Source organism: Triticum aestivum, chromosome 5B, assembly GCF_018294505.1.
Source record: "Triticum aestivum cultivar Chinese Spring chromosome 5B, IWGSC CS RefSeq v2.1, whole genome shotgun sequence".
NCBI lineage: Eukaryota > Viridiplantae > Streptophyta > Magnoliopsida > Poales > Poaceae > Triticum > Triticum aestivum.
This window is the reverse complement of record NC_057807.1, coordinates 299,500,541-299,526,193: the sequence shown is the minus strand read 5'-3', so window position 1 is coordinate 299,526,193 and position 25,653 is coordinate 299,500,541. Positions and strand designations below refer to the sequence as shown.

The window sequence follows — 25,653 nt, the reverse complement described above, 5'->3', positions numbered from 1 at the left end:
TCCCTTCCGGTGCTCCCATCCGTGCTCTTACTTTATTCTAAGATTTTTTTTCCTTTCTAATCTAATCATCTTTCCCCTGATTTTAAGGGGTGGGGCCAGGCCTTATTTTGTTCCAATCAAATCATGCCACGTATGCGGGAGCACGGATGGGCACACACACAGGGAGCAGGCAAGTCTCGTCCGTGCTTGGCGGCTTTAATCGCTTTATTATCCCCTGAAATTAATGCTTCCATTCCATGCAAGTCCGCCTCTGCTTTCTTCCTATAGTCAGCCGAGTGCTGATCGCGTGCCGAAGGGTGCGCACGATATTTTCAAAAAGACGTCCATGAGGGAAGGAAAATGTAAGCTACTAGTAGTAAAGGCCAAGGCATCTGAAGCTCCATCGGCACGTTCACATAACCCATACGCGATCGATTGTCAAGGAAGCTCGACTTACTCATCCTCCCGCCGTCTGCTTTTCTAGAAGCCTTTCCTTCGTCGGCTCAGCAGTTACGTACATTAATCCAAGTGAAAAGCTACTATCATGTACAGTGATGTCTATGTACAATTTTTTTTGCGCAGTACCCTCTGCATGATAATACAGTAGTACATATATTCTCCTGTCGTGAACAGGTACCAACTATAGCTAGCTCACCAAATCGTTGAAGCGAACAACTCAAACTCACTTCCTCACTCATGCTTAGTCTCGACCAGCAGATACCTACGTACGCAATTTTCATTTGACTGTGGGCCACAAAGTGGACCACCCTTGGACTCTTTTGGTCATGCGAATCATGGTTGTAAGTGTGAAAGTTAGCGTTCGGGCTGTGAATTAGCCAGACACGTATTCGAGGTGATGATAGCATCGTTGATTTTTATGCTGAGTTGTTTGGTTGTGATATTGGACATTTTCCTATGACATGAAATACCTAGGTGTACATGTGGGTTTTGCTGCCGTGCGCAACTCTGATTGGGATTGTACTGAGACTAAATATATTACGAAATGTGATGCCTGGCTGGGTAATGCTTCTTCAATGGTTGGTAGAACTATTCTTCTCAATTCCAGCTTATCCAGTATATCTTATTATCATAGGTCCATGTTCTTAATGAACAAGACATTTGTGGGCAAACTTGACAAACATAAAAGGAACTTCTTCTGCGATAGAGAGGTGACTTTTAATCCTCCGGATATCTTATTATCATATGTCCATGTTCGGAAGGACATAGTTAGGGCCAAAAACATTTATATGTTGGGTAGAGAGGCGACTTTTAAGCCTCTGGATGTGGCTAGGCTTTGGAAAGAACCTTGGGATGATAATATTCCTCTATGTGATAAATTCCCCCAAAAGTCTGGCATTTGCAATACCCTGATTGCACTTATCAACAAGAGTGTTGGGGAAAATGTCTTTGATTTCTTTAGGAGAAGGCTTAGTCCTAAGCTATGTACCAATGGAACTATATTTAAATGAAAAGTGTTGGCTTCCTATCTTCCAAGGAACTTGATGTTGTTTCTAGGAAATTTGAAGCTAAGAATATTTTGTACTACCAAATATGTCTATGAACTGTTGGAAAGTACGTCTGCTGGTTGTCATCGTCTTCGGAGACGGGCCCCCTACGTATGTTAACATGGGTCGATCCCTGTGCCACACCAACCCAAAGAGTGTGGGTTGCCTCACGTGTTGAAAACCGGGATGATTTCATGCCTCTCGGGTACCCCCCCCCCCCCACACACATTCTCCGCAGGGAGGGATGGTCGCCAATCTCCGGGCACCTAGGTAGGACCTCACTGGGGCACCCGGTACAATAGTTGGTGGAGCCCACCCCTCTGCGGCCGCCCACACCATCTAAAGGTCATCATGACCGACACGTGATCACTAGCGACGCCCCATCCATTGGACTTCGCGTCTGACGGGCGAGAAGGGTCTAACATGCCCCTTTGACTATTGCCAAGCCTAAGGACGGTCGGATTCGACGGAATAGTTGGAAGCATGGTGTTGCATCGCTACAGGGCGGTGCTACCAACATTTGCTCATTACGCAGGGCCTAGGCTAATAGGACCCGGGCAAATCGCGTTGGGGGATCCAACATGACTCCAGGCATGTCACGCATGCTGAGAAGAAGGCATTGTGGTTGCCCGCTTAATATATATAAGGGAGGAACCGGATCCAAGAGGGAGGGGAGAAAAAGGCTTGTAACACATTCATACACACATCTAAGAAAGAACACACGCATGACGTAGGGTATTGCGCCTTCTCGGTGGCCTAAACCTGGATAAACAAAGCCTCCATATCTGTAGTGATCTCAAGCGTTTCACCCCTAGCCGAATTACTAAAAGGGGATCACGCGATCTCCAATATCGACGCTCACCCGTCGATACTGGTTGTGACTACTGATGGATTTGGAGAGCTAAGGTACCTTTGAAAATTCAAATATTTCTTTGGCAGCTATTCCAAGACATTGTTTTAACTAGGTACGTAATGAAAGGAAGGAATTGGCCTAGTAATCCAAAATGTTAGTTCTGTGGGAGAGAAATCTCACAAGAGCTATTCTTTCTATGCCAAGTTGCAAGAGTGATGTGGCGTACTATGGGCTCGGTTTTTGGGACCAATTTATGGCCAAACAGTATTTGACAGTTCTTTGCTTGGTGCTATACTTTCTTTCCTGATGGGGAAAAGTTTTACACAGTCAATTATTTTGCGGCCATTTGCTAAGTTTTACACTGTCGATTTAGCGGGCATTTGCTGGAGCATTTAGAATTGCAGCAAAAGAGCAACCTTAGAATTCAACTTACCTCGGTCTCTGCTTGAAATTGCTTTTGCATCTTGTGCTACTCTGATGTCTTGGATAGGTTTAGAGAAGGCTGGTGACTCAAACTCGTTGAGATATGGAGGTACTCTTCTGAGGAGTAATGCTACAATTATGTTGAGGATTTGTGCGGTGATCCATGAGGGCATTGAGGCTAATCAAGGGTACTTCTGCACGTGGATTTGATTGAAGGCTTTTGTTATGTTGAGCGACTGATGTTGTCTTTGGTTGTGTTTGCTGGACTTGTGATACTTGTTATATCTCTGGTAGGATAGTTTCTGCTTTGCTATCAAGTTTCGCCCTATGATGCATGTGTTGATTGCATGTATAGTGGGTTTCCTAATAGTGCTTTGAACTCGCTTTTCCCCTTCCCCTTTCCCATTTCATGTATCTCTTGCTGGTTTTGGACAAGTTGTATTTCTATTATGCTTTATAATGAAAAGAGGTTTATCCTTGGTTCAGAAAATATATACATATATGACCGCCATTGAACTGGGCTAAAATGTGAAATCAGAGAGCTACAATGTGAATATCTTTTAATTCCAATTATTATCTTGTGAAAAATACGGAGTATGGCATCGTTCATATGCATGATGGGCTTGATCGATGACGAGAAATACCCTGACGTTACCTAGGGCGGCCATTCTTGACAGTTGAAACCGAATACTGACCCTCGATCGATGATCCCCATATAAAGCACATGTACGTACAATACGTACATATGACAACCCACAGACGAGTACACCGTAGCGAATACTTTTCTTCGGCTCTCACACGCGCCTCACGAATCATGATTTCTATAGTTGGTAGCTGACCACCAACCCCCAAATGAACGAAGCTGCTGGCCTAAGTTCGTAGGTACGACCCGGCAAACGGCTGGTTATGAGCATGACAGAGAGCTTAATCTCCGTTAAACAAATGAGCTCTCGCACGCATGTAGTACTACTGTGAATCATGTGCAACGCTTAAATCGAGGTGCCAAGTCTGGCCGTAGCAAATAAAGAAAGTTTCCCACCAACTCTGGCGCCAAAGCGAGCGACGACCGTCCTGTCGATGCGGGCCACACGGTTTTCCAACCGTCTTGAACCACTCCAGCTCTCTCTTTCGCTGCCTCTATAAGTACAGCCAGGATGCGCAGTACCCTATCTCATCTCATATCCAGCAGCTGCCTAGCTCTACTTACTACCTGCGCAGTGTTGTGTGGTACTGTAGTAAGTAGCAGGGAAGAACCGTTCCGAGTACACAGCGTACTTTTGGACCTGTGGATACCTTGCTAGGCACCTGCTGCTCGCAACATCCCCGGATACGTCGTGTCAATCCGGAAGTAAGCCGAGAGGAAGAGAGAGATGCCGATCGAGGCGGCAGACAACGTACCGGCCGAGCTTCCCGGCCACGGCCGGACGGTGTGCGTCACCGGCGCCGGCGGTTTCATCGCCTCGTGGCTCGTCAAGCGCCTCCTCCAGAAGGGTTACACCGTGCGAGGCACCGTTCGCAACCCAGGTACGTGTGGCATCGCATACTAGATCAGTACGTGAGTTCATCATGCAAGACACTCGTCTTATTACCTGCTAACACGATCGTTCGCATGACTTGTGGCAGTTGATCCGAAGAATGATCACCTCAGAGCCTTCGATGGCGCCGCCGACCGCCTCATCCTCCTCCGCGCCGACCTTATGGAGCCCGAAACCCTCGTCGAGGCGTTCACGGGCTGCGAGGGCATCTTCCACGCCGCTTCCCCCGTCACCGACGACCCTGTACGTACCATTGATGCCACACGATCGATTGCTAACCTGCATGGAAACTAAACTCCCGATCGATGGCTACCTGCAGGAGAAGATGATCGAGCCGGCGATCCGAGGGACCAAGTACGTGATCACGGCAGCCGCGGACATGGGCATCAAGCGTGTGGTGTTCACGTCCACCATCGGCACGGTGTACATGAACCCCCACAGGGACGCCAGCAAGCCCGTCGACGACACCTGCTGGAGCGACCTTGAATACTGCAAAAAGACAGCGGTACGTAGTAATAATTGTTTTGTTTTGTTCATGCATGGGACACAATAATCAATTTCTACTATCCTTTCAAACTCAGAAACCGGCCGGGGAATATATGCATGCTTACTGCCAATGATTTGCTAGAACGTACGCTTAATTAATTTTTGATGGTACGCAAATGTCGAGCTTCACCAAACGTGGATGCAAAGCTGGAATACTTATAGAAAAGGCGACGTTGATTTCTTACCTACTGAGGCGTATGAGGTGTTGTTCCTTGGCCAGTGCGTCAAGCACTGCACCAGCTGCAAGACCATTCTAGCTTGCGGCCATTTTTAACCACTCCAAACACCTTTTGCTAGCTCTACCTACTGCCGCACATATACTCGGTTGGGATCCTATCCTTTGCGCTCCTTTTGTTGTTGAGACCAAAATCGGCTAGAATAAAATATATGTAGCTAGCTCGGCAGTTGGGGACACGGTCATCCACTTTTTGAGTGGAAGTTCATCATTTCTTTGAAGAAAGATAAGAAGAAGAATCATCTTCTTTTTTCAATATTTAAATCATAGCATGCATGATGATATCCATGTCACGCGCGTGCAGAACTGGTACTGCTACGCGAAGACGGTGGCCGAGCAGGACGCGCTGGAGACGGCCCGGCAGCGCGGCATCGAGCTGATCGTGGTGAACCCGGTGCTGGTGCTGGGCCCGCTGCTGCAACCTACGGTGAACGCGAGCACGGAGCACGTGATGAAGTACCTGACGGGGTCGGCCAAGACGTACGTGAACGCGGCGCAGGCGTACGTGCACGTCAAGGACGTGGCCGAGGCGCACGTCCGCGTCTACGAGGCGCCCGGCGCGCACGGCCGCTACATCTGCGCCGAGGGCACCACGCTCCACCGCGGCGACCTCTGCCGCGTCCTCGGCAAGCTATTCCCTGAGTACCCCGTACCCACCAAGTACGTCCGTCGCATGCAGACTGGAAGAATCACCTCACCGCTGGTTCTACCCAGTATATTTTTGGTTGGTTATTCGACGATTAACATGTTCGTTTGGTGTGTGTATAGGTGCAAGGACGAGGTGAACCCACCGGTGAAAGGGTACAAATTCACCAACCAGAGGCTCAAGGATCTGGGCATGGAGTTCGTGCCGGTGCTGCAGAGTATATACGAGACGGTGAAGAGCCTCCAGGAGAAAGGGATGCTGCCGGTGCTACCGCCAGGCGACGACATCCCAGACAACCTGCATGAGCAGCTCATGATGAAGCCCGCCCAGTTGCTACGTAATTAATTATACTCTACATTTGATACAGATATGCTGTCGGCTAGTTAATTCTATGGGACATGTCTGTCCATTCGATCGGTCTTATATATGCGTACACCGGTACACGTATGCACTTTTAATTGGTGCATGCATGCGTGCGTGAGTGGGTGGGTTGGTTGGCGATCACATACATGGATCAGTGCTGTATGACGCACAGACACACACACAATGTTATATGCATAGTGATATAAATCCACGGACTACAATAACCAGGCAATGTGCAACTTTGGATTATATAGATTAGCAAACATACCCGTGCATTGCAACTGGCAAAAAACACAATGCATTCAAATGTGGTCTATCTCAAAGGTGATGATCTCAGCCATCACACGTACATCCACAACTGAACCATGCGTCGCAAGTGAATGTCCAACAGTTTTAAAAGTAATCTCATCGAGCTGGAATGATTACTGCCCTTCCCAAGCTACGGCCTACACCTAGTCCATCACTCACTCATACCCGCACTCACTTTTAAGTTGTATATTTGTTTGTCAAAATGCATCAACATTGTTTTAAAACACATAAACACTTTCTAAATCACATGGACTATTTATTTTAAAGAGCATGAATACTTTTAAAATTACAAACATTTTTAGCGCGTGAACACATAGAATTGCATGAAATGTTTTTAAGAAAAGGGTGAACTATTTAAAATTATATGAACATTATTTTAATATGTGAATACTTCTCTTAAAACAACACATATAGTCTAAAATGCGCATACGGTTTAGAAAAATACGTAATATTTTTCAAAAGGCACCAACACGTTTTGAATAACACGAAAAATTATATTTCAGGAAAACACGTTCTAATAGGATTGGGAGTGTAGCAACTGATCAGGTGCTAAAAAATATTATTCCTAAGTTATTTTCTAGCCATGCATTCCTTCTTTTCAATGGGCACAGCGGAGTTTATCATTTGTTTATTTTTTAGTTCCTTTCCTTCCTGAGGCATTTATTCCTTCTTTTAATTCTATCTTTTTAATACCTTTCCCTCCCAAGGTATGTATTCCTTCTTTTCATTGGCACAACGGAGTTTATCCTTCTTTTAATTTCATTTTCTTCCAGAAGCATTTATTCCTTCTTCCAATTTCTTTTCCTCCCTAAGGCACACCGGAGTGTCCTTCTTTTAGTTTATTTGATTCTTGAGGCGGCTTATTAATTTGAAATCATAAATGTATATAAATTGATGGGATGAGGTGTAAGAAAGCGATATGGAACTATTTAATAGTTGAATGACAAACGAAAAAAACTATGTGGTAATAGGCAAGCCCATAAGTGTGACGTTGTGGAAGTGGAAGACAGTCTGCTCGCGATTACCTGCCGCACAGGGGTCAAGCGAGCAAACGTGTTATGGGCCGACCAATTTGTACAACTCAAACATACTGGACCGGTTTTTGAAACCTTTCAGAGTCTCCTGGCCGGTTTTTGAAACTTTTCAGAGTTTCCTGGCCGGTTTTGGGAATCTTCTAGAAGGTTCTAGAACCTGTTTTTTTATGTTTTCTTCTACTAGGTTTTCCGGTTTTTTCATTTTCTGTTTCTTTTCTATTTGTATGCTTTTTGAAAATTTTGTAAAATTCAAAAAATGTTTCTGTTTTCATATTTTGTTCACTAACTAAAAAAATGTTTGCACTTATAAAAAAATGTTCATGCTTTTCTATCTTCAAAACTTCAAAAAAAAGTTCCATTTTTGATTTTTTGTTAACAAATTCAATTAATGTAACATGTTTCAGATTTAAAAAAATGTTCTTCTTTTCCAAAAATTGTTCAAAATTTCAGAAACAATTCTCGTTTTTAAAATTTGTTCACATATTCAAAAAATTATTCATGTCTACAAAAATATATTCAGAAATTGAAATAAATGTTCTGATGCGGAGCATCCTATACACTACAACTACTCCCCAAAGCCCAAGAGGACATACGACAAGAGCTCGAGCATATGCCATTGGACATAAGGTGAACCCGCTCCTAAATGCTTCCCCTTTCCATTCACGCAAACACATGGTTGCTATCTAATGCAAAGACACTACATGTGCTCGGGAACCGAGGAGACAACCATGAAGGAGCTCGAAGCATATGACAAGTCCACATAGAAGCGGAGTGTGAAGTGCGTCAAGTGGAGTCGCCGCAGAGCTACAACGGCCGGACATCCGGTAGGAACCTGGACATCCGGCGCTAGCAAGCAGAGGAAGACCAGAGAGAAACGGACGCCAAGCGACTCTACATGGGCTGGACATCCGGACGACCCCCGGACATCCGATGCCCGGTGAACATCCGGACATCCGGTGCCAGCCCGCATATCCGACCCCTACAATCCAGAGAAGGAAAGAATCGGTCTGCCTCCAGGCCGTACATTCGATGCCCCAAGTCGGGCCAAACATCCGGCGCCTCCGTGCAGCTGTGGGCCAAGAGCCATGTAACCAACCCTCCCTGACCCCTTCGTCCTAGCACTACAAATACACCTCCTCCTCCCCATTTCTAAGGTTAGCAAAGTATATGAGATCATTAGCGGGAGTTTTGCTCATCTACCCTTCTCCTTGGAGAATCAAGACCTCCTGCTGGAGAAGATCCCTCTAGTGGATATCAAGGCCTCCTAAGGGAGAAGGATCCCCACCATAGAATCATCAAGACCTCAACTCCTTCAAGGATTGGGATGGACTAGTTCCTCTTTTACCTTCTTGTGTTGAATTTGGACCTCTGTATCGCTCTATGTGTATGTGGATTTAGCATATGTGTGATTGTATCTTGTCTATTTGAGTGTTCATCTTGTGTTCTTCTCTTGAATTGATCCCTTTTCCCCCTCCAAGTGTGAAAAACTCATGAACTAGGGTTCCACCCTACATCATCTGGGATCAGAGCTAGGTTGATTCACACCTTGGAGTTCCTCCCCTCCACTTTCTAGCCCCAGTTTTGTGTGTTTTGTCCAATTCCAAAAATCCCCACAAAAATAGCCATACCAATTTTTTTTGTAATTTGTTGGTTTGATGATGTTTTGTTGATTTTGATCCATGGATTCGAAGTGTTGCAGGTGGATCTAGCTTCTCCACAATTTTCCCCAACTTCCATCCACAAAATCTTCTCAATTTTGACCTTGGAATCATCTATTTCGCCCCCAAATCAAAATTCGAAGTCGAAATCGAGTTCTGGATTTGTCGGGACGGACATCCGGCACCTGGAGACTCAAAACGCGCAAGTTTCTGGATAGAGGGCCCCGGAAATCCGGCCTACCCCCTAGATATCAGGCTCCTGGAGCTTCAGCCTTCCATTTTTCACCGTTTTGTCCATAACTAATTCACCCGGAGTCCAATTTTAACGTGCTTTAGCTCGTTTTGTAACTATTGACATCCACCATCCCACAAACTTCAAAAGATCCTATAATGTACTAAAGCAAGCATAATGGAGTTGGAATCTTTGTTCTTCTGAAATGGTCCAATAATTTGATTTCATCGAGGAAAGCAAAGATGGTTGCATTTACGAGAAAGTAAGAGGGAGCTGAAGGAAATATGCCTAGAGGCAATAATAAAGTTGTTATTTTATATTTCCTTATTCATGATAAATGTTTATTATTCATGCTAGAATTGTATTGACCAGAAACCTAAATACATGTGTGAATACATAAACAAATACCGTGTCCCCATTAAGCCTCTACTAGACTAGCTCGTTGATCAAAGATGGTTCAGGTTTCCTAACCATAGACATGTGTTGTCATTTGATAACGGGATCACATCATTAGGAGAATGATGTGATGGACAAGACCCATCCGTTAGTTGAGCATAATGATCGTTTAGTTTTATTGCTATTGATTTCTTCATGTCAAATACATATTCCTTTGACTATGGGATTATGCAACTCCTGGATAGCGGAGGAATACCTTGTGTGCTATCAAACGTCACAACATAACTGGGTGATCATAAAGATGCTCTACAGGTATATCTGAAGGTGTTTGTTGAGTTGGCATAGATCGAGATTAGGATTTGTCACTCGGAGTATCGAAGAGGTATCTCTGGTCCCTCTCGGTAATACACATCATAAGCTTGCAAGCAAATGACTAAGGAGTTAGTCATGAGGTGATGTATTATGGAACAAGTAAAGAGACTTGTCAGTAACGAGATTAAACTAGGTATGAAGATACCGACGATCGAATCTCGGGCAAGTAAAATACTGATGGACAAAGGGAATTACATATGTTGTCATAACAGTTCGACCGATAAAGATCTTCGTAGAATATGTAGGAGCCAATATGGGCATGCAGGTTCCTCTATTGGTTATTGACCGGACATGTGTCTCGGTCATGTCTACATAGTTCTCGAAACCGTAGGGTTCGCACGCTTAACGTTCGTTGACGATATAGTGTTATATGAGTTATATGTTTTGGTGACCGAATATTGTTCGGAGTCCCAGATCAGATCACGGACATGGCTAGGAGTCGCAAAATGGTTGAGAGGTAAAGATTGATATATAGGACGATGGTATCTAGACAACAGAAGTGTTTCAGGACGTACCGGGAAGGAATCGGGTCACCGGAAGGGGTTTCGGGCACCCCCCAAGCAAGTTATGGGCCTTATGGGCCAAAGGAGGGGACATAGCAGCCCACAAGGGGGTTGGTGCGCCCCTACCTTGTTTGGCCAGCCCTAGGGAAGGAAAAGGGGGAGGGCTAGCCCCTCCTGCCTTTCCCTCTCATGGGAGAAAGGAAAGGGGGTGGGGGCACCCTCCCCTGCCTTTCCCCGCACTCCAAATAAGGAAAGGGGGGCGCGGCTTGGGAGGGACCCCAAGTAGGATTATTCCTACTTAGGCGCCTCCTTTGGCTGCTCCTCCCTCCCTCCCACCTATATATATGTGGGAGGGGGTGCCTAGCACATAACAAACAATTGCCTAGCCGTGTGCGGCGCCCCCTCCACCGTTTACACCCTCGGTCATATTTTCATAGTGCTTAGGTGAATCCCTATGAAGATCACTTCACCATCACCGTCACCACACCGTCGTGCTGCCAGAACTCATCTACTACCTCGCCATCTTGCTAGTTCAAGAAGGAGGAGGATGTCACCAAGCTGAACGTGTGTAGAACGTGGAGGTGCCGTACGTTTGGTACTTGATTGGTTGGAGCGCGAAGAAGTTTGACTACATCAACCGCGTTGTTAAACGCTTCCACTTATGGTCTACGAGGGCATGCAGACACACTCTCCCCTCTCGTTTCTATGCATCTCCATGGATAGATCGTGTGCGTAGAAATTTTTTGTTTTCCATGCAACGATTCCCAAAAGTGGCATCCGATCCAGGTCTATGCGTAGATGATATGCACGAGTAGAACACAAAGAGTTGTCAGCGTTGATAGTCACACTGCTTACCATCAGCGGTATTGTGCGTTGAAGCGGCTCGAACCGACTGACATGCAACTAGTTTTGCATAAAGGTGGCTGGCGGGTGTCTGTTTCTCCTACTTTAGTTGAATCAAAATTGACTGCGGTCGGTCCTTGAAGAAGGTTAAAACAGCAAACTTGGTGAATCACTGTTGTGTTTTTATGCGTAGGTAAGAGCGGTTCTTGCTAGAAGCCCGTAGCAGACACATAAAAAATGCAACAACAAAGTAGAGGATGTCTAACTTGTTTTTGCAGGGCATGTTTTGATGTGATATGGTCAAGATATGATGTGATATATGTTGATGTATGAGATGATCATGTTTTGTAATATCGACAACCTGCAGGAGCCTTAGGGTTGTCTCTTTATTGTATGAAGTGCAAGCGCCATGTAATTGATTTACTTTATGACTATGCATTAGCGATAGTTGTAGAAGCAATAGTTGGCGCGACGACCTCGACGCAACGACGCTACGATGGAGATTAAGGTGTCAAGCCGGTGACGATGGAGATCATGACAATGCATTGAAGATGGAGATCAAAAGCACAAGATGATGGCCATATCATGTCACATATTTTGATTGCATGTGATGTTTATCTTTTATGCATCTTATTTTGCTTTGAATGGCGGTAGCATTATAAGATGATCCGTTTACTTAATTTCAAGATAAAAGTGTTCTCCCTGAGTATGCACCGTTGCTATAGTTTGTCATCTCGAGACACCACATGATGATCGGGTGTGATAGACTCTACGTTCACATACAACGGGTGTAAGACAGTTTTGCACATGCAGAATACTTGGGTTAAACTTGACGATCCTAGCATGTACAGACATGGTCTCGGAACACTGGAGACCGAAAGGTCGAACGCGAGTCATATAGTAGATATGAGCAACATAGAGATGTTCACCATTGATGACTACCCCATCTCACGTGATGATCAAACATGGGTTAGTTGATTTGGATCATGTTTCACTTAGATGACTTGAGGGTTGTCTATTTAAGTGAGAGTTCATTAGTAATTTGATTAAGTGAACTTAATTTATCATGAACTTAGTCTTGATAGTTTTGCATATCTATGTTGTAGGTCAATAGCTCGCGATATAGCTCCTATATATTTTTGATATGTTCCTAGATAAAACTAAGTTGAAAAATGATAGTAGCAATGATGCGGACTGGGTCTGTGATCTAAGGATTATCCTCAATGTTGCATAGAAGAATTATGTCCTTGATGCACCGCTAGGTGACAAACCTATTGCAGGAGCAGATGCAGACGTTATGAACGTTTTGCAAGCTCGATATGATGACTAATTGATAGTTCAGTGCTCCATCTTAGAACCTGGACTTCAAAAACATTTTGAACGCCACGGAGCATATGAGATGTTCCAAGAGCTGAAAATTGGTATTTCAGATTCGTGCCTGTGTCGAGAGGTATGAGACCTCTGACAAGGACTTTGCCTACAGTATGGAGGAGAATAGCTTAGCCAGTGAACATGTACTCAGAATGTCTGGGTACTATAATCGCTTGAATCAAGTGGGAGTTAATCTTCTAGATAAGATAGTGATTGACAGAGTTCTCTAGTCACTACCACCAAGCTACTAGAACTTTGTGATGAACTATATTATGCAAGGGATGACAAAAATGATTCCCAAGCTCTTCGCGATGTTGAAATAGGTGAAGGTAGAAATCAAGAAAGAGCATCAAGTGTTGATGGCTAACAATATCACTAGTTTCAAGAAAAAGGGTGAGGGAAAGAAAGGGAACTTAAAGAAGAATAGCAAGCAAGTTGCCACTCCCGTGAAGAAGCCCAAAGCTGGAACCGAGCCTGAAACCGAGTGCTTCTACTGCAAAGGAAATGGTCACTGGAAGTGGAACTGCCCCAAATACTTGGCGGATAAGAAGGATGGCAAAGTGAACAAAGGTATATTTCATATACAAGTTGTTGATGTGTATTTTACTAGTGTTCGTAGTAACCCCTAGGTATTTGATACCAGTTCAGTTGCTAAGATTAGTAACTCGAAACAAGAGTCACAGAGACTAGTTAAAAGCAAGGTGATGATGTGTGTTGGAAATGATTCCAAGGTTGATATGATCACCATCGCACACTCATTTAGGTCAGAGAATAATTGTTGTTCTGTTTACATGAATAAAACCTTCTATGGTCATACACCCAATGTGAATGGTTTATTGAATCTCGATCATAGTGATACACATATTCATAATAATGATGCCAAAAGATGCAAAGTTGATAATGATAGTACAACATACTTGTGGCACTGCCATTTATAGGTCATATTGGTGTAAAGTGCATGAAGAAACTCCATGCAGATGGACTTCTGGAATCACTTGATTATGAATCATTTGAAACTTGCGAACCATGCCTCATGGGCAAGATGACTAAAACTTCATTCTCCGGAGCAATGGAGCGGGCTAATGACTTATTGGAAATAATACATACCAATGTATGTGGTCCGATGAGTGTTGAAGCACGTGGTGGGTATCGTTATTTTCTGACCTTCACAGATGATTTGAGTATGTATGGGTATATCTAATTGATGAAACACAAGTCTGAAACATTTCAAAAGTTCAAAGAATTTCAGAGTAAAGTGGAGAATCATCGTAACAAGAAAATAAAGTTTCTACGATCTGATCGTGGAGGCAAATATTTGAGTTACGAGTTTGGCCTTCATTTAAGACAATGTGGAATTGTTTCACAACTCACGCCACCCAGAATACAACAGTGTAATGGTGTATCCGAACGTGGTAACCGTACTTTATCGGATACGGTGCATTCTATGATGTCTCTTACCAATATACCACTATCATTTTGGGGTTATCATTAGAGACAGCCGCATTCACGTTAAATAGGGCACCATTTAAATCCGTTGAGACGACACCATATGAACTATGGTTTGGTAAGAAACCTAAGTTGTCGTTTCTTAAAGCTTGGGGTTGTGGCACTTATGTCAAAAGGCTTCAGCCTGATAATCTTGAATCCAAATAGGAGAAATGCGTCATAGGATACCCTAAGGAAACTATTGGGTACACCTTCTACCACAGATCCGAAGGCAAGATCTTTGTTGCCAAGAATGAAACATTTCTATAGAAGGAGTTTCTCTCGAAAGAAGTGAGTGGGAGAAAAGTAGAACTCAATGAGGTAATTGTACCTTCTCTCGAATTGTAAAGTAGCACATTAGAGAAAACTATTCCTGTGATGCCTACACCAAGTAGAGAGGAAGCTAATGATGATGATCATGAAACTTTGGATCAAGTTACTACTGGACCTCATAGGTCGAACAAAGCACGTTCCGCACCAAAGTGGTATGGTAATCCTATCCTGGAAGTCATGTTACTAGACCATGACGAACCTACAAACTATGAAGAAGCTATGATGAGCCCAGATTCTGATAAATGGCTTGAGGCCATGAAATCTGAGATATGATCCATGTATGAGAACAAAGTGCGGACTTTGGTGGATTTGCCCGATGATGAGAATAAATGGATCTTCAAGAAGAAGACAGACACTGATGGTAATGTCACCATCTACATAGCTCGACTTGTCACGAAAGGTTTTCGACAAGTTCAAGGGGTCGACTACGATGAGACCTTCTCATCCGTAGCGATGCTTAAATTAGTCCAAAGCATGTTAGCAATTCCCTCATTTTATAATTATGAAATTTGGCAAATGGACGTCAAAATTGCATTCCTTAATGGATTTCTTAAAGAAGAGTTGTATATGATGCAACCAAAAGGTTTTGTCGATCCTAAAGGTGCTAACAAAGTGTGCAAGCTCCAGCGATCCATCTATGGACCCGTGCAAGCATCTCGGAGTTGTAATATACGCTTTGATGAGGTGATCAAAGCATATGGATTTATATAGACTTATGGTGAAGCCTGTATTTACAAGAAAGTGAGTGGGAACTCTGTAGCATTTCTAATATTATATGTGGATGACATATTGTTTATTGAAAATGATATATAATTTTTGGATAGCATAAAAGGATATTTGAATAAGAATTTTTCAATGAAAGACCTCGGTGAAGCTACTTATATATTGGGCATTGAGATCTATAGAGATAGATTGAGATGCTTAATAGGACTTTCACAAAGCACATACCTTGATAAAGTTTTGAAGAAGTTCAAAATGGATCAGTCAAAGAAAGGGTTCTTGCTTGTGTTACAAGGTACAAAGTTGAGTAAGACTTGAAGCCCGACCACGATAGAAGATAGAGAGAGAATGAAAGTCATTCCCTATGCCTCGGACATAGGTTCTACAAAGTATGCCATATTGTGTACAGATCTATGGTGTACCTTGCCATGAGTTTAGCAAGGGGTTGCAATAGTGATCTAGGAGTAGATCACTGGACAGCGGTCAAAATTATCCTTAAATATTTCTCGGTTATGGAAGTAATAAAGAGTTCGTCGTAAAGAGTTACGTCGATGCAAGCTTTGCACCGATTCAGATAACTTCGAGTCTCAATCTGAGTACATATAGAAAGTAGGAGCAATTAGCTAGAGTAGCTCCATGCAGAGCATTGTAGACATAGAAACTTACAAAATACATACGGATCTGAATGTGGCAGACCCATTGAGTAAACCTCTCTCACAAGCAAAACATGATCCTACCTTAGTACTCTTTGGGTGTTAATCACATGGCGATGTGAACTAGATTATTGACTCTAGTAAACTCTCTGGGTGTTAGTCACATGGTGATGTGAACTATGGATGTTAATCACATGGCGATGTGAACAAGATTATTGACCCTAGTGCAAGTGGGAGACTGAAGGAAATATGCCCTAGAGGCAATAATAAAGTTGTTATTTTATATTTTATTATTCATGATAAAGGTTTATTATTCATGCTACAATTGTATTGATCAGAAACCTAAATACATGTGTGAATACATAAACAAATACCATGTCCCTAGTAAGCCTCTACTAGACTAGCTCGTTGATCAAAGATGGTTCAGGTTTCCTAACCATAGGCATGTGTTTTCATTTGATAATGGGATCACATCATTAGGAGAATGGTGTGATGGACAAGACCCATCCTTTAGCTTAGCATAATGATCGTTCAGTTTTATTGCTATTGCTTTCTTCATGTCAAATACATATTCCTTCGACTATGAGATTATGCAACTCCGGGATACCGGAGGAATACCTTGTGTGCTATTAAACATCACAACATAACTGGGTGATCATAAATATGCTCTACATGTATCTCCAAAGGTGTTTTTTGAGTTGGCATAGATCAAGATTAGGATTTGTCACTCTGAGTGTCAGAGAGGTATCTCTGGGCCCTCGCGATAATACACATCATAAGCTTGCAAGCAAATGACTAAGGAGTTACTCACGAGGTGATGTATTACGGAACGAGTAAAGAGACTTGCCAGTAACGAGATTGAACTAGGTATGAAGATACCTACTATCGAATCTCGGGAAAGTAACATACCGATGGACAAAGGAATTATGTATGTTGTCGTAACGGTTCGACCGATAAAGATCTTCGTAGAATATGTAGGAGACAATATGGGCATCCAGGTTACGCTATTGGTTATTGACCGGAGAGGTGTCTCAGTCATGTCTACATAGTTCTCTAGCCTGTAGGGTCCGCATGCTTAACGTTCCTTGATGATATAATGTTATATGAGTTATATGTTTTGGTGACTGAATATTGTTCGGAGTCTTGGATGAGATCACATACATGAAAAGGAGTCTCGAAATGGTGAAGAGGTAAAGATTGATATATAGGACGATGGTATTTGGACACCGGAAGTGTTTCGGGACGTAACGGGAAGGAATCGGGTCATCGGAAGTGGTTCCGGGCACCTCCGGCAAGTTATGAGCCTTATGGTCCAAAGGAGGGGACATACCAGCCCACAAGGAGGCTGGTGTGCCCCCTCCCTTGTTTGGCTAGCCCTAGGGAAGGAAAAGGGGGAGGGCTATCCCCTCCTGCCTTTCCCTCTCATGGGAGAACGGAAAGGGCGGGGGGGGGGGGGGGGGGGACATTCCCGTGCCTTTCCCCGCACTCCAAATAAGGAAAAGGGGGCGCGGCTTGGGAGGGACCCCAAGTAGGATTCCTCCTACTCGGGCGCCTCCTTTGGCTGCTCCTCCCTCCCTCCCACCTATATATATGTGGGAGGGGGACGCCTAGCACATAACAAACAATTTCCTAGCCGTGTGCAGTGCCCCCCTGCACCATTTACACCCCGGGTCATATTTTCGTAGTGCTTAGGTGAAGCCCTGCGGAGATCACTTAACCATCACCGTCACCACACTGTCGTGCTGCCAGAACTCAGCTACTACCTTGTCGTCTTGCTGGATCAAGAAGGCAGAGGACATCACCTAGCTGAACGTGTGTAGAACGCAAAGGTGCCATACGTTCGATTCTTGATCAGTTGGAGCACAAAGAAGTTCGAATACATGAACCGCGTTGTTAAACGCTTCCGTTTACGGTCTACGAGGGTACATAGACACACTCTCCCCTCTCGTTGCTATGCATCCGCATGGATAGATCATTGCGTGTGTGTAGAATTTTGTTTTCCATGCAACGATTCCCAACAGGAGCATGATAATATTTTAAAACACTGTGTGTGCATGACACATTGTTGATTGGAAATTGTATAAATTTCTTTACGTGGATTAAAAATTTATTGAAACTAGTTTTTCAGTAAACCACTTAGGCAATATAGTTCTGGTATTAGGCATAATAATCTATGGAGATAGTAGTGTCTAACCGGGCTTTGCCAAAATAGATATTGACAAAATACTAAAGCATTTTATTAGGAAAAATGCCAAGAAGAGATTCTTGTCGAAGTCACATGGAAGAAGCTTAAAGCAAGAATCAATATCCTGAAATACCGATGAGCGAAATACATGATTTCAATCACACTTGTGTTAATTATATTCCATGATATGTAAACAACCAGATAGTCTCCACGACTCCAAGTAAGTTGTGAGTAAGTTAACCAGAATGGTCAAATTTTTATCATAGGACAACAGTAAAAGTGTTTTTAAGTACTGATATCATGTTTCTCACATACGGAGGAAATGAAGAGATTGTTGTAAGGAATTGCACCAATACATGCTTGTTGTAAGTAGTTTATCGAGAAAATCTTCATCGATGCTCCAAGAATTTTTTTATTTCAATTAAAGGATTTATGGTGGCACAATAAGTTAGAATTGGTCCAAGGAAGTTACTGTGATGAATTCTACAACAAAAAGTTGAGTATATCATCGCTTTGAAAGCAACAATGGAGGGTGACGAATCAAAAGTTCATTTATGAGTTTGGTATGGTCTCTAGATGATTGTTCCAATGGAACACTATTATTAATAGTGGTTCCATAGCTAAGTGTAAGGAATCATAGGTCCTGCCAGTGAATCAATACACACAAAGCTAGTTTCACACAAATTATGAAAGCATGACAAGACAAATGCATTGAATGAAAATGAAACACGCGGATCTGAAGTTGTCAAGATACAATATGATGAAGGCTATACCAGAAGAAACCTGGACAAACACCAAATTGGTGTAAACGAAAATGTGCTAACTAGATTATTGACTCTTGTGTAAGTGGGAAACTGTTGGAAATATGCCATAAATGCAATAATATTGTATTATTGTACTTCCATATTCATAATAAAGATCTTATACTCCGTGATATAACTGTTATGATCCTGCAATGTGCGATTCAGTGGAAAACGCATATGCACATGTGGAATGATAAACAATAAAATCTGATTACTAGTCTCGTCTCTAAGACTAGCTCAAGTGTTGTTGGTGATCATGTTTTCTGGATCTTATCATTAAGTGTAACGATAGTCCTAAAACAACATTGAGAGCATGATGTTAGAAGAACGATCATATTGAATCGACCCAAACTTGTCAGTTATACTTTGAGATAATATTATCAGAAGTGAAGTTTATAACACAGAGTTTTAATGCGTGTTTTAATTCCTTAGACCATGAGAGTATCATAGTCACTTCTTACCGTATGATGAACATTGGAGTGTGATACGTCTCCAACATATCTATAATTTATGAAGTATTCATGCCGTTATATTATCATTCTTGGATGTTTTACAATCATTTTATAGCAACTTTATATCATTTTTTGGGACTAACCTATTGACCCAGTGGCCAGTGCCAGTTGTTGTTTCTTTGCTTGTTTTTTACATTGTAGGAAATCAGTATCAAACGGAGTCCAAACACCGCGAAAATTTTTGTGGATTTTTCATGGACCAAAATAAATCCAATGGGCCAGAGCAGAACCTGGGGGGGGGGGGGGTGCCCCGAGAAGGGCACAACCCACCAGGGCGCGCCTGGGGGCCCAGGCGTGCCCAGGTGGGTTCTGCCCACCTCGGTGGCCTCCCGCACCCCTTCTTCGCCCTATAAATTCCCAATATTCCAAAAACCATCAGGGTTATCCCAGATCAGAAGTTCCGCGCTGCAATCCTCTATATCTATGAAAACCAATCTAGACCCCTTTCCGGCACCCTACCGGAGGGGGAGATCATCACCGGTCGCCATTTTCATCATACCGACGCCCACCATGATAATGAGGGAGTAGTCCACCCTCCGGGCCGAGGCTTTGTACTAGTAGCTATGTGTTTTATCTCTCTCTCCCCCTCACTCGTGTTCTTGATGGCACGATCGTGATGTTTCGGGGGCTTTGTTAATATAGTCGGATCATATGGTGTTTTCCCCTCTCTATCTTGTGATGAATTGAGTTTTCCCTTTGAGATTTCGTTCTATTGGATTGAATACTTTTATGTATTTGAGAACACTTGATGTATGTCTTGCTATGAATACCCGTGGTGACAATGGGGTATCGTATTGACTCACTTGATATATGTTTTGGCACTCAACTCGCGGATTCCCGAGGTGACATTGGGGTAATCTATGCATAGGGGTTGATGCACGTTCTTTTCTTTGTTTCTCCGGTAGAAATCTTGGGGCACTCTTTGAGGTTCTTTGTGTTGGATTGAATTTTATGAATCTGAATTTGCTTTGGTATTATTTTAGTACGAACTGTTGGATAGATCGATCGGAAAGAATAGCTTTGAGATGGTTTCGTACCCTACAAAGAATTTATTCTTATGTTCTCCGCTAGATAAGAAATTCGGAGCGATTCTTCATCTCACGTGAGAGGATGTTTATATGATCCAATTATATTAGCATTGTTTAGAGATTGTACTGGCGAAAGTACGGACCCTAGGCCTTGTTTTCAAGCATTGCAATACCGTTTCTGCTCACTTTTATCGTTCTCTACCTTGTTGTTTTTATTTATTCAGATTATAAAAATATATTTCTACCCTCCGTATTACACTTTTATCACCATCTCTTCGCCAAACTAGTGCACCCATAAAATTTGCCATTGTATTGGGTGCGTTGGGGACACAAAAGATTTCTTGTATTTGGTTGCAGGGTTGTTTGAGGGAGACCATCTTCATCCTACACCTCCCACGGATTAATAAACCTTAGGTCATCCACTTGAGGGAAAATTGGTACTATCCTACAAAACTCTGCGCTTGGAGGCCCAACACTAGTCTACAAGAATAAAGTTGCGTAGTATACATCAAGCTCTTTTCTGGCGCCGTTGCCGGGGAGGTAAGTGCTTGAAGGTATATCTTTAGATCTTGCAATTGAATCTTTTAGTTTATTGTTTTATCACTAGTTTGGTTTTGTAAAAGAAAACTATAAAAAAATGGAATTGAGGTTGCATCATATTATTTGTCTTTATAATGTCTTCGGTGAAAATGATTGAAAGGAAAATTGTGCTCAATTGACAGAAGAAGAATTCTATAGAATGTTTGACAAAAAATATTTGAATGATGAGCATGATTGCAATGTTGTTGGTATGAACGCTTTGAATATCCATGATGCTAAGCCATAAGCTTGGGGATGCTATGTTTGATGAAGATGATATTTTAAGTCCCCCAAGATTTGATGTGAAAATTTGTTATAATGATTGCATGCCTCCTTTTTATGATGATTATAATGATGAAAGTGGATTTGGAGGGGTCATGACTTTATTTTCTGATGAATCTACCATTTTGGATGAGGCTTCAATTGGCTATGACAACAAAGTTGCTACCTGTGATGATTATGGTGATGACATGTATGCTATAAAGAATAATGATAACCATGGAACTTGTCATCATGATTTTAATTTTCACTCCCATTATAGTTATTTTGTTAAGTTTTCTCCCACTACTATTGGTGAGAAGAAATTAGCTTATGTGGAGAGTAATAAATTTCTATGCTTGTGGATCATGAAAAGAATGCTTTATGTGATGGTTATATTGATGAATCTATTCATGATGCTACTGAAAATTATTACGAGAGAAGAACTTATGATTCATGATGCTCTTGTTATGTTTGAGTCCTTATCTTTTATGCGAGCATCATTGAACTCATCATGCCTAGCTTAAAAGGCATTAAAGAAAAGCGCTTGTTGGGAGACAACCCAACACTTTTACCTACTGTTTTTTCTGTTCACATGATTAAGCTACTGTATTAATCATGTTTTATTGCTTTTGTTTAATAAAGTGCCAAGTAAAGCCTTTAGGATAGTGTGGATGATAGTTGGCTTGAATCTGTGCAAAAACAGAAACTTTTGTGCTTAGTCCAGGAATTTTCAAAATTCAGTAGAATGTTCTTTTGATCTAAATTTTTTAAAGGTGATATATGTATACAAATTCCCTATGTTGTCCTAATTTTTAAATGTTTTTGGAGTAGCATAAGTATGGTTGTTTTCCAGATCATTACAAACTGTTCTGTTTTTGACAGATTCTGTTTTCAATGCATAGTTTGCTTGTTTCCTAGTTTCTGTGGCTTATATTGTTCAATATAAATTGTGGAAATGATAAGGTATAGTAGGCATTGTGTGAGAACAATTATGAGTCTTGTCTTTGACAGTACCGAAGTGAATGATTTTATTTTATCATACTAACCTATCTCACGAAGTTCAGTTAAGTTTTGTGTGATTGAAGTCTTCAAGTTTTGGGTAAGATATCGGAGAATAAGGTGTGACAAGACCCTAAGCTTGGGGATGCCCAAGGCACCCTGATAACGCACAAGTATAGGGGATCGCAACCCAAATTTATTGATTCGACACCAGGGGAGCCAAAGAATATTCTTGAGTATTAGCAGTTGAGTTGTCAATTCAACCACACCTGGATAACTTAGTATCTGCAACAAAGTGTTTAGTAGCAAAAGTGGTATGATAATAATAGTAGCGGTAGCAAACGTAAAGATAAATGTTTTTGGGTTTTTGTAGTAGTTGTAACAGTAGCAACGGAAAAGTAAATAAGCGAAGAACAGTATGTGAAAAGCTCGTAGGCAATGGATCAATGATGGATAATTATGCCGGATGCGATTCCTCATGCAATAGTTATAACATAGGGTGATATAGATCTAGCTCCAATTCATCGATGTAACGTAGACATGTATTCCGTAAATAGTCATACGTGCTTATGGAAAAGAACTTGCATGACATCTTTTGTCCTACCCTCCCGTGTTCAGCGGGGTCCTTACGGAAACTAAGGGATATTGAGGCCTCCTTTTAATAGAGAACCGGAACAAAGCATTAGCACATAGTAAATAGATGAACTCCTCAAACTACGGTCATCACCGAGAAGTATCCCGATTATTGTTACTTCGGGGTTGTCGGATCATAACACATAATAGGTGACTACAGACTTGCAAGATATGATCAAGAACACACATATATTCATGAAAACATAATAGGTTCAGATCTGAAATCATGGCACTCGGGCCCTAGTGACAAGCATTAAGCATAGCAAAGTCATAGCAACATCAATCTCAGAACATAGTGGATACTAGGGATCAAACCCTAACAAAACTAACTTGATTACATGGTAAATCTCATCCAACCCATCACCGTCCAGCAAGCCTACGATGGAATTACTCACGCACGGCGGTGAGCATCATGAAATTGGTGATGGAGGATGGTTGATGATGATGACGGAGACGAATCCCCCTCTCCGGAGCCCCGAACGGACTCCAGATCAGCCCTCCCGAGAGAGATTAGGGCTTGGCGGTGGCTCCGTGTCGTGAAACGTGATGAAACTTTCTCTCTGAATTTTTTCTCCCCGAGACGGTATATATGGAGTTGGAGTTGAGGTCGGGAGGTGTCCAGGGGGCCCACGAGGTAGGAGGGCGCGCCCTAGGGGGGGGGGCGCCTCCCTATCTCATGGACAGCTCGTGGCCCCCCTGGCCTTGATTCTTTCACCAAAAATTCTTATTAATTCTGAAAAGTGCCTCCGTGGATTTCCAGGACATTCCTAGAACTTTTCTTTTCTACACATAAAACAACATCATGACAGTTCTGCTGAAAATAGCGTCAGTCCGGGTTAGTTTCATTCAAATCATGCAAGTTAGAGTCCCAAACAAGGGCAAACATGTTTGGAAAAGTAGATACGTTGGAGACGTATCAACTCCCCCAAGCTTAAATCTTTGCTTGTCCTCAAGCAATTCAGTTGATAAACTGAAAGTGATAAAGAAAAACTTTTACGAACTCTGTTGCTCTTATTGTTGTAACATGAAAAGACAACATTCAAGTTTCAACAAATATTATGAACTAACCATACTAACAATAACACATATGTCTCACAATTACTCATATCAATAACATAATCAGTTAGCGAGCTATAATAATAAAACTCGGATGACAACACTTTCTCAAAATAATCATAACATGATATAACAAAATGGTATCTCGCTAGCCCTTTCTGAGACCACAAAACATAAATGCAGAGCACCTTTAAAGATCAAAGACTGACTAAACATTGTAATTATGGTAAAAGAGATCCAGTCAAGTCATACCCAATATAAACCAATAATAATGAATGCAAATGGCAGTGTGCTCCCCAGCGTGTGCTTTTTAATAAGAAGGGTGATGACTCAACATAAAAGTAAATAGACAGGCCCTTCTCAGAGGGAAGCAGGGTTTGTAGAGGTGCCAGAGATCGATTTTAAAATAGAGATTGAATAACATTTTGAGCGGCATACTTTCGCTGTCAACGCAACAACTATGAGATGGCTGTATCTTCCATACTACATGCATTATAGGCAGTTCCCAAACAGAATGGTAAATGTTTATACTCCCCCAACCACCAGCATGCATCAATCCATGGCTTGCTCGAAACAACGAGTGCCTCCAACATACAACAGCCCTAGGGGAGTTTTGTTTAATTATTTTGATTTGCTTTGATCTTTTTGGATCATGGGACTGGGCATCCCGGTTACTAGCCCTTTCTCATGAATGAGGAGCGGAGTCCACTCCTCGTGAGAATAACCCACCTAGCATGGAAGATATAGGCAGCCCTTGTTGAAACATGAGCTGCTCGAGCATACAAAACAGAATTTCATTTGAAGGTTTAGAGTTTGGCACATACAAATTTACTTGGAACGGCAGGTAAATACCGCATATAGGTAGGTATAGTGCACTCATATGGAACAACTTTGGGGTTTAAGGAGTTTGGATGCACAAGCAGTATTCCTGCTTAGTACAGGTGAAGGCTAGCACGAGACTGGGAAGCAACCAACCGAGAGAGCGACAACAGTCGTAAACATGCATTAAAATTAATTCACACCGAGTACAAGCACGAGTAGGATATAATCTACCATGAACATAAATATCATGAAGGCTATGTTGATTTGATTCAACTACATGCGTGAACATGTGCTAAGTTGAGTCACTGAATTCATTCAAAGGAGGATACCATCCCATCATACCACATCATAATCATTCTAATAGCATGTTGGCACGCAAGGTAAACCATTATAACTCATAGCTAATCAAGCATGGCACAAGCAACTATAATCTCTAAATGTCATTGCAAATATGTTTACTTCATAATAGCTGACTCAGGAACGATGAATCATCATATTTACAAAAACAAGAGAGTTCGAGTTCATACCAGCTTTTCTCATCCCAATAAGTCCACCGTATATCGTCATTATTGCCTTTCACTTGCACGACCGAACGATGTGTATAATAATAAGAGTGCACGTGCATTGGACTAAGCTGGAATCTGCAGCATTCAACTCAAGAGAGACGACAAGAAATATGGGATCTAAGTTAAATAAACAATCATGCATATAAGAGCCACTAAGCATTTTCAATATAGTCTTCTCGACCCCCAAAAGAAAGAAAAGAAAATAAAATTATTTA

General features: G+C 42.3%; 1 protein-coding gene across 1 annotated transcript; it reads left to right on the top strand.

Annotated features, from left to right (window-relative positions):
* The first annotated feature begins 3,927 nt into the window (after positions 1–3,927).
* Positions 3,928–6,309, top strand: LOC543055 (cinnamoyl-CoA reductase 1). The gene is made up of 5 exons (XM_044532312.1): positions 3,928–4,284; positions 4,384–4,538; positions 4,615–4,800; positions 5,381–5,736; positions 5,845–6,309. The coding sequence occupies exons 1-5, from the start codon at positions 4,131–4,133 to the stop codon at positions 6,065–6,067; spliced, it is 1,074 nt and encodes a 357-aa protein (XP_044388247.1). The 5' UTR covers positions 3,928–4,130; the 3' UTR covers positions 6,068–6,309.
* The last annotated feature ends 19,344 nt before the right edge of the window (positions 6,310–25,653 follow it).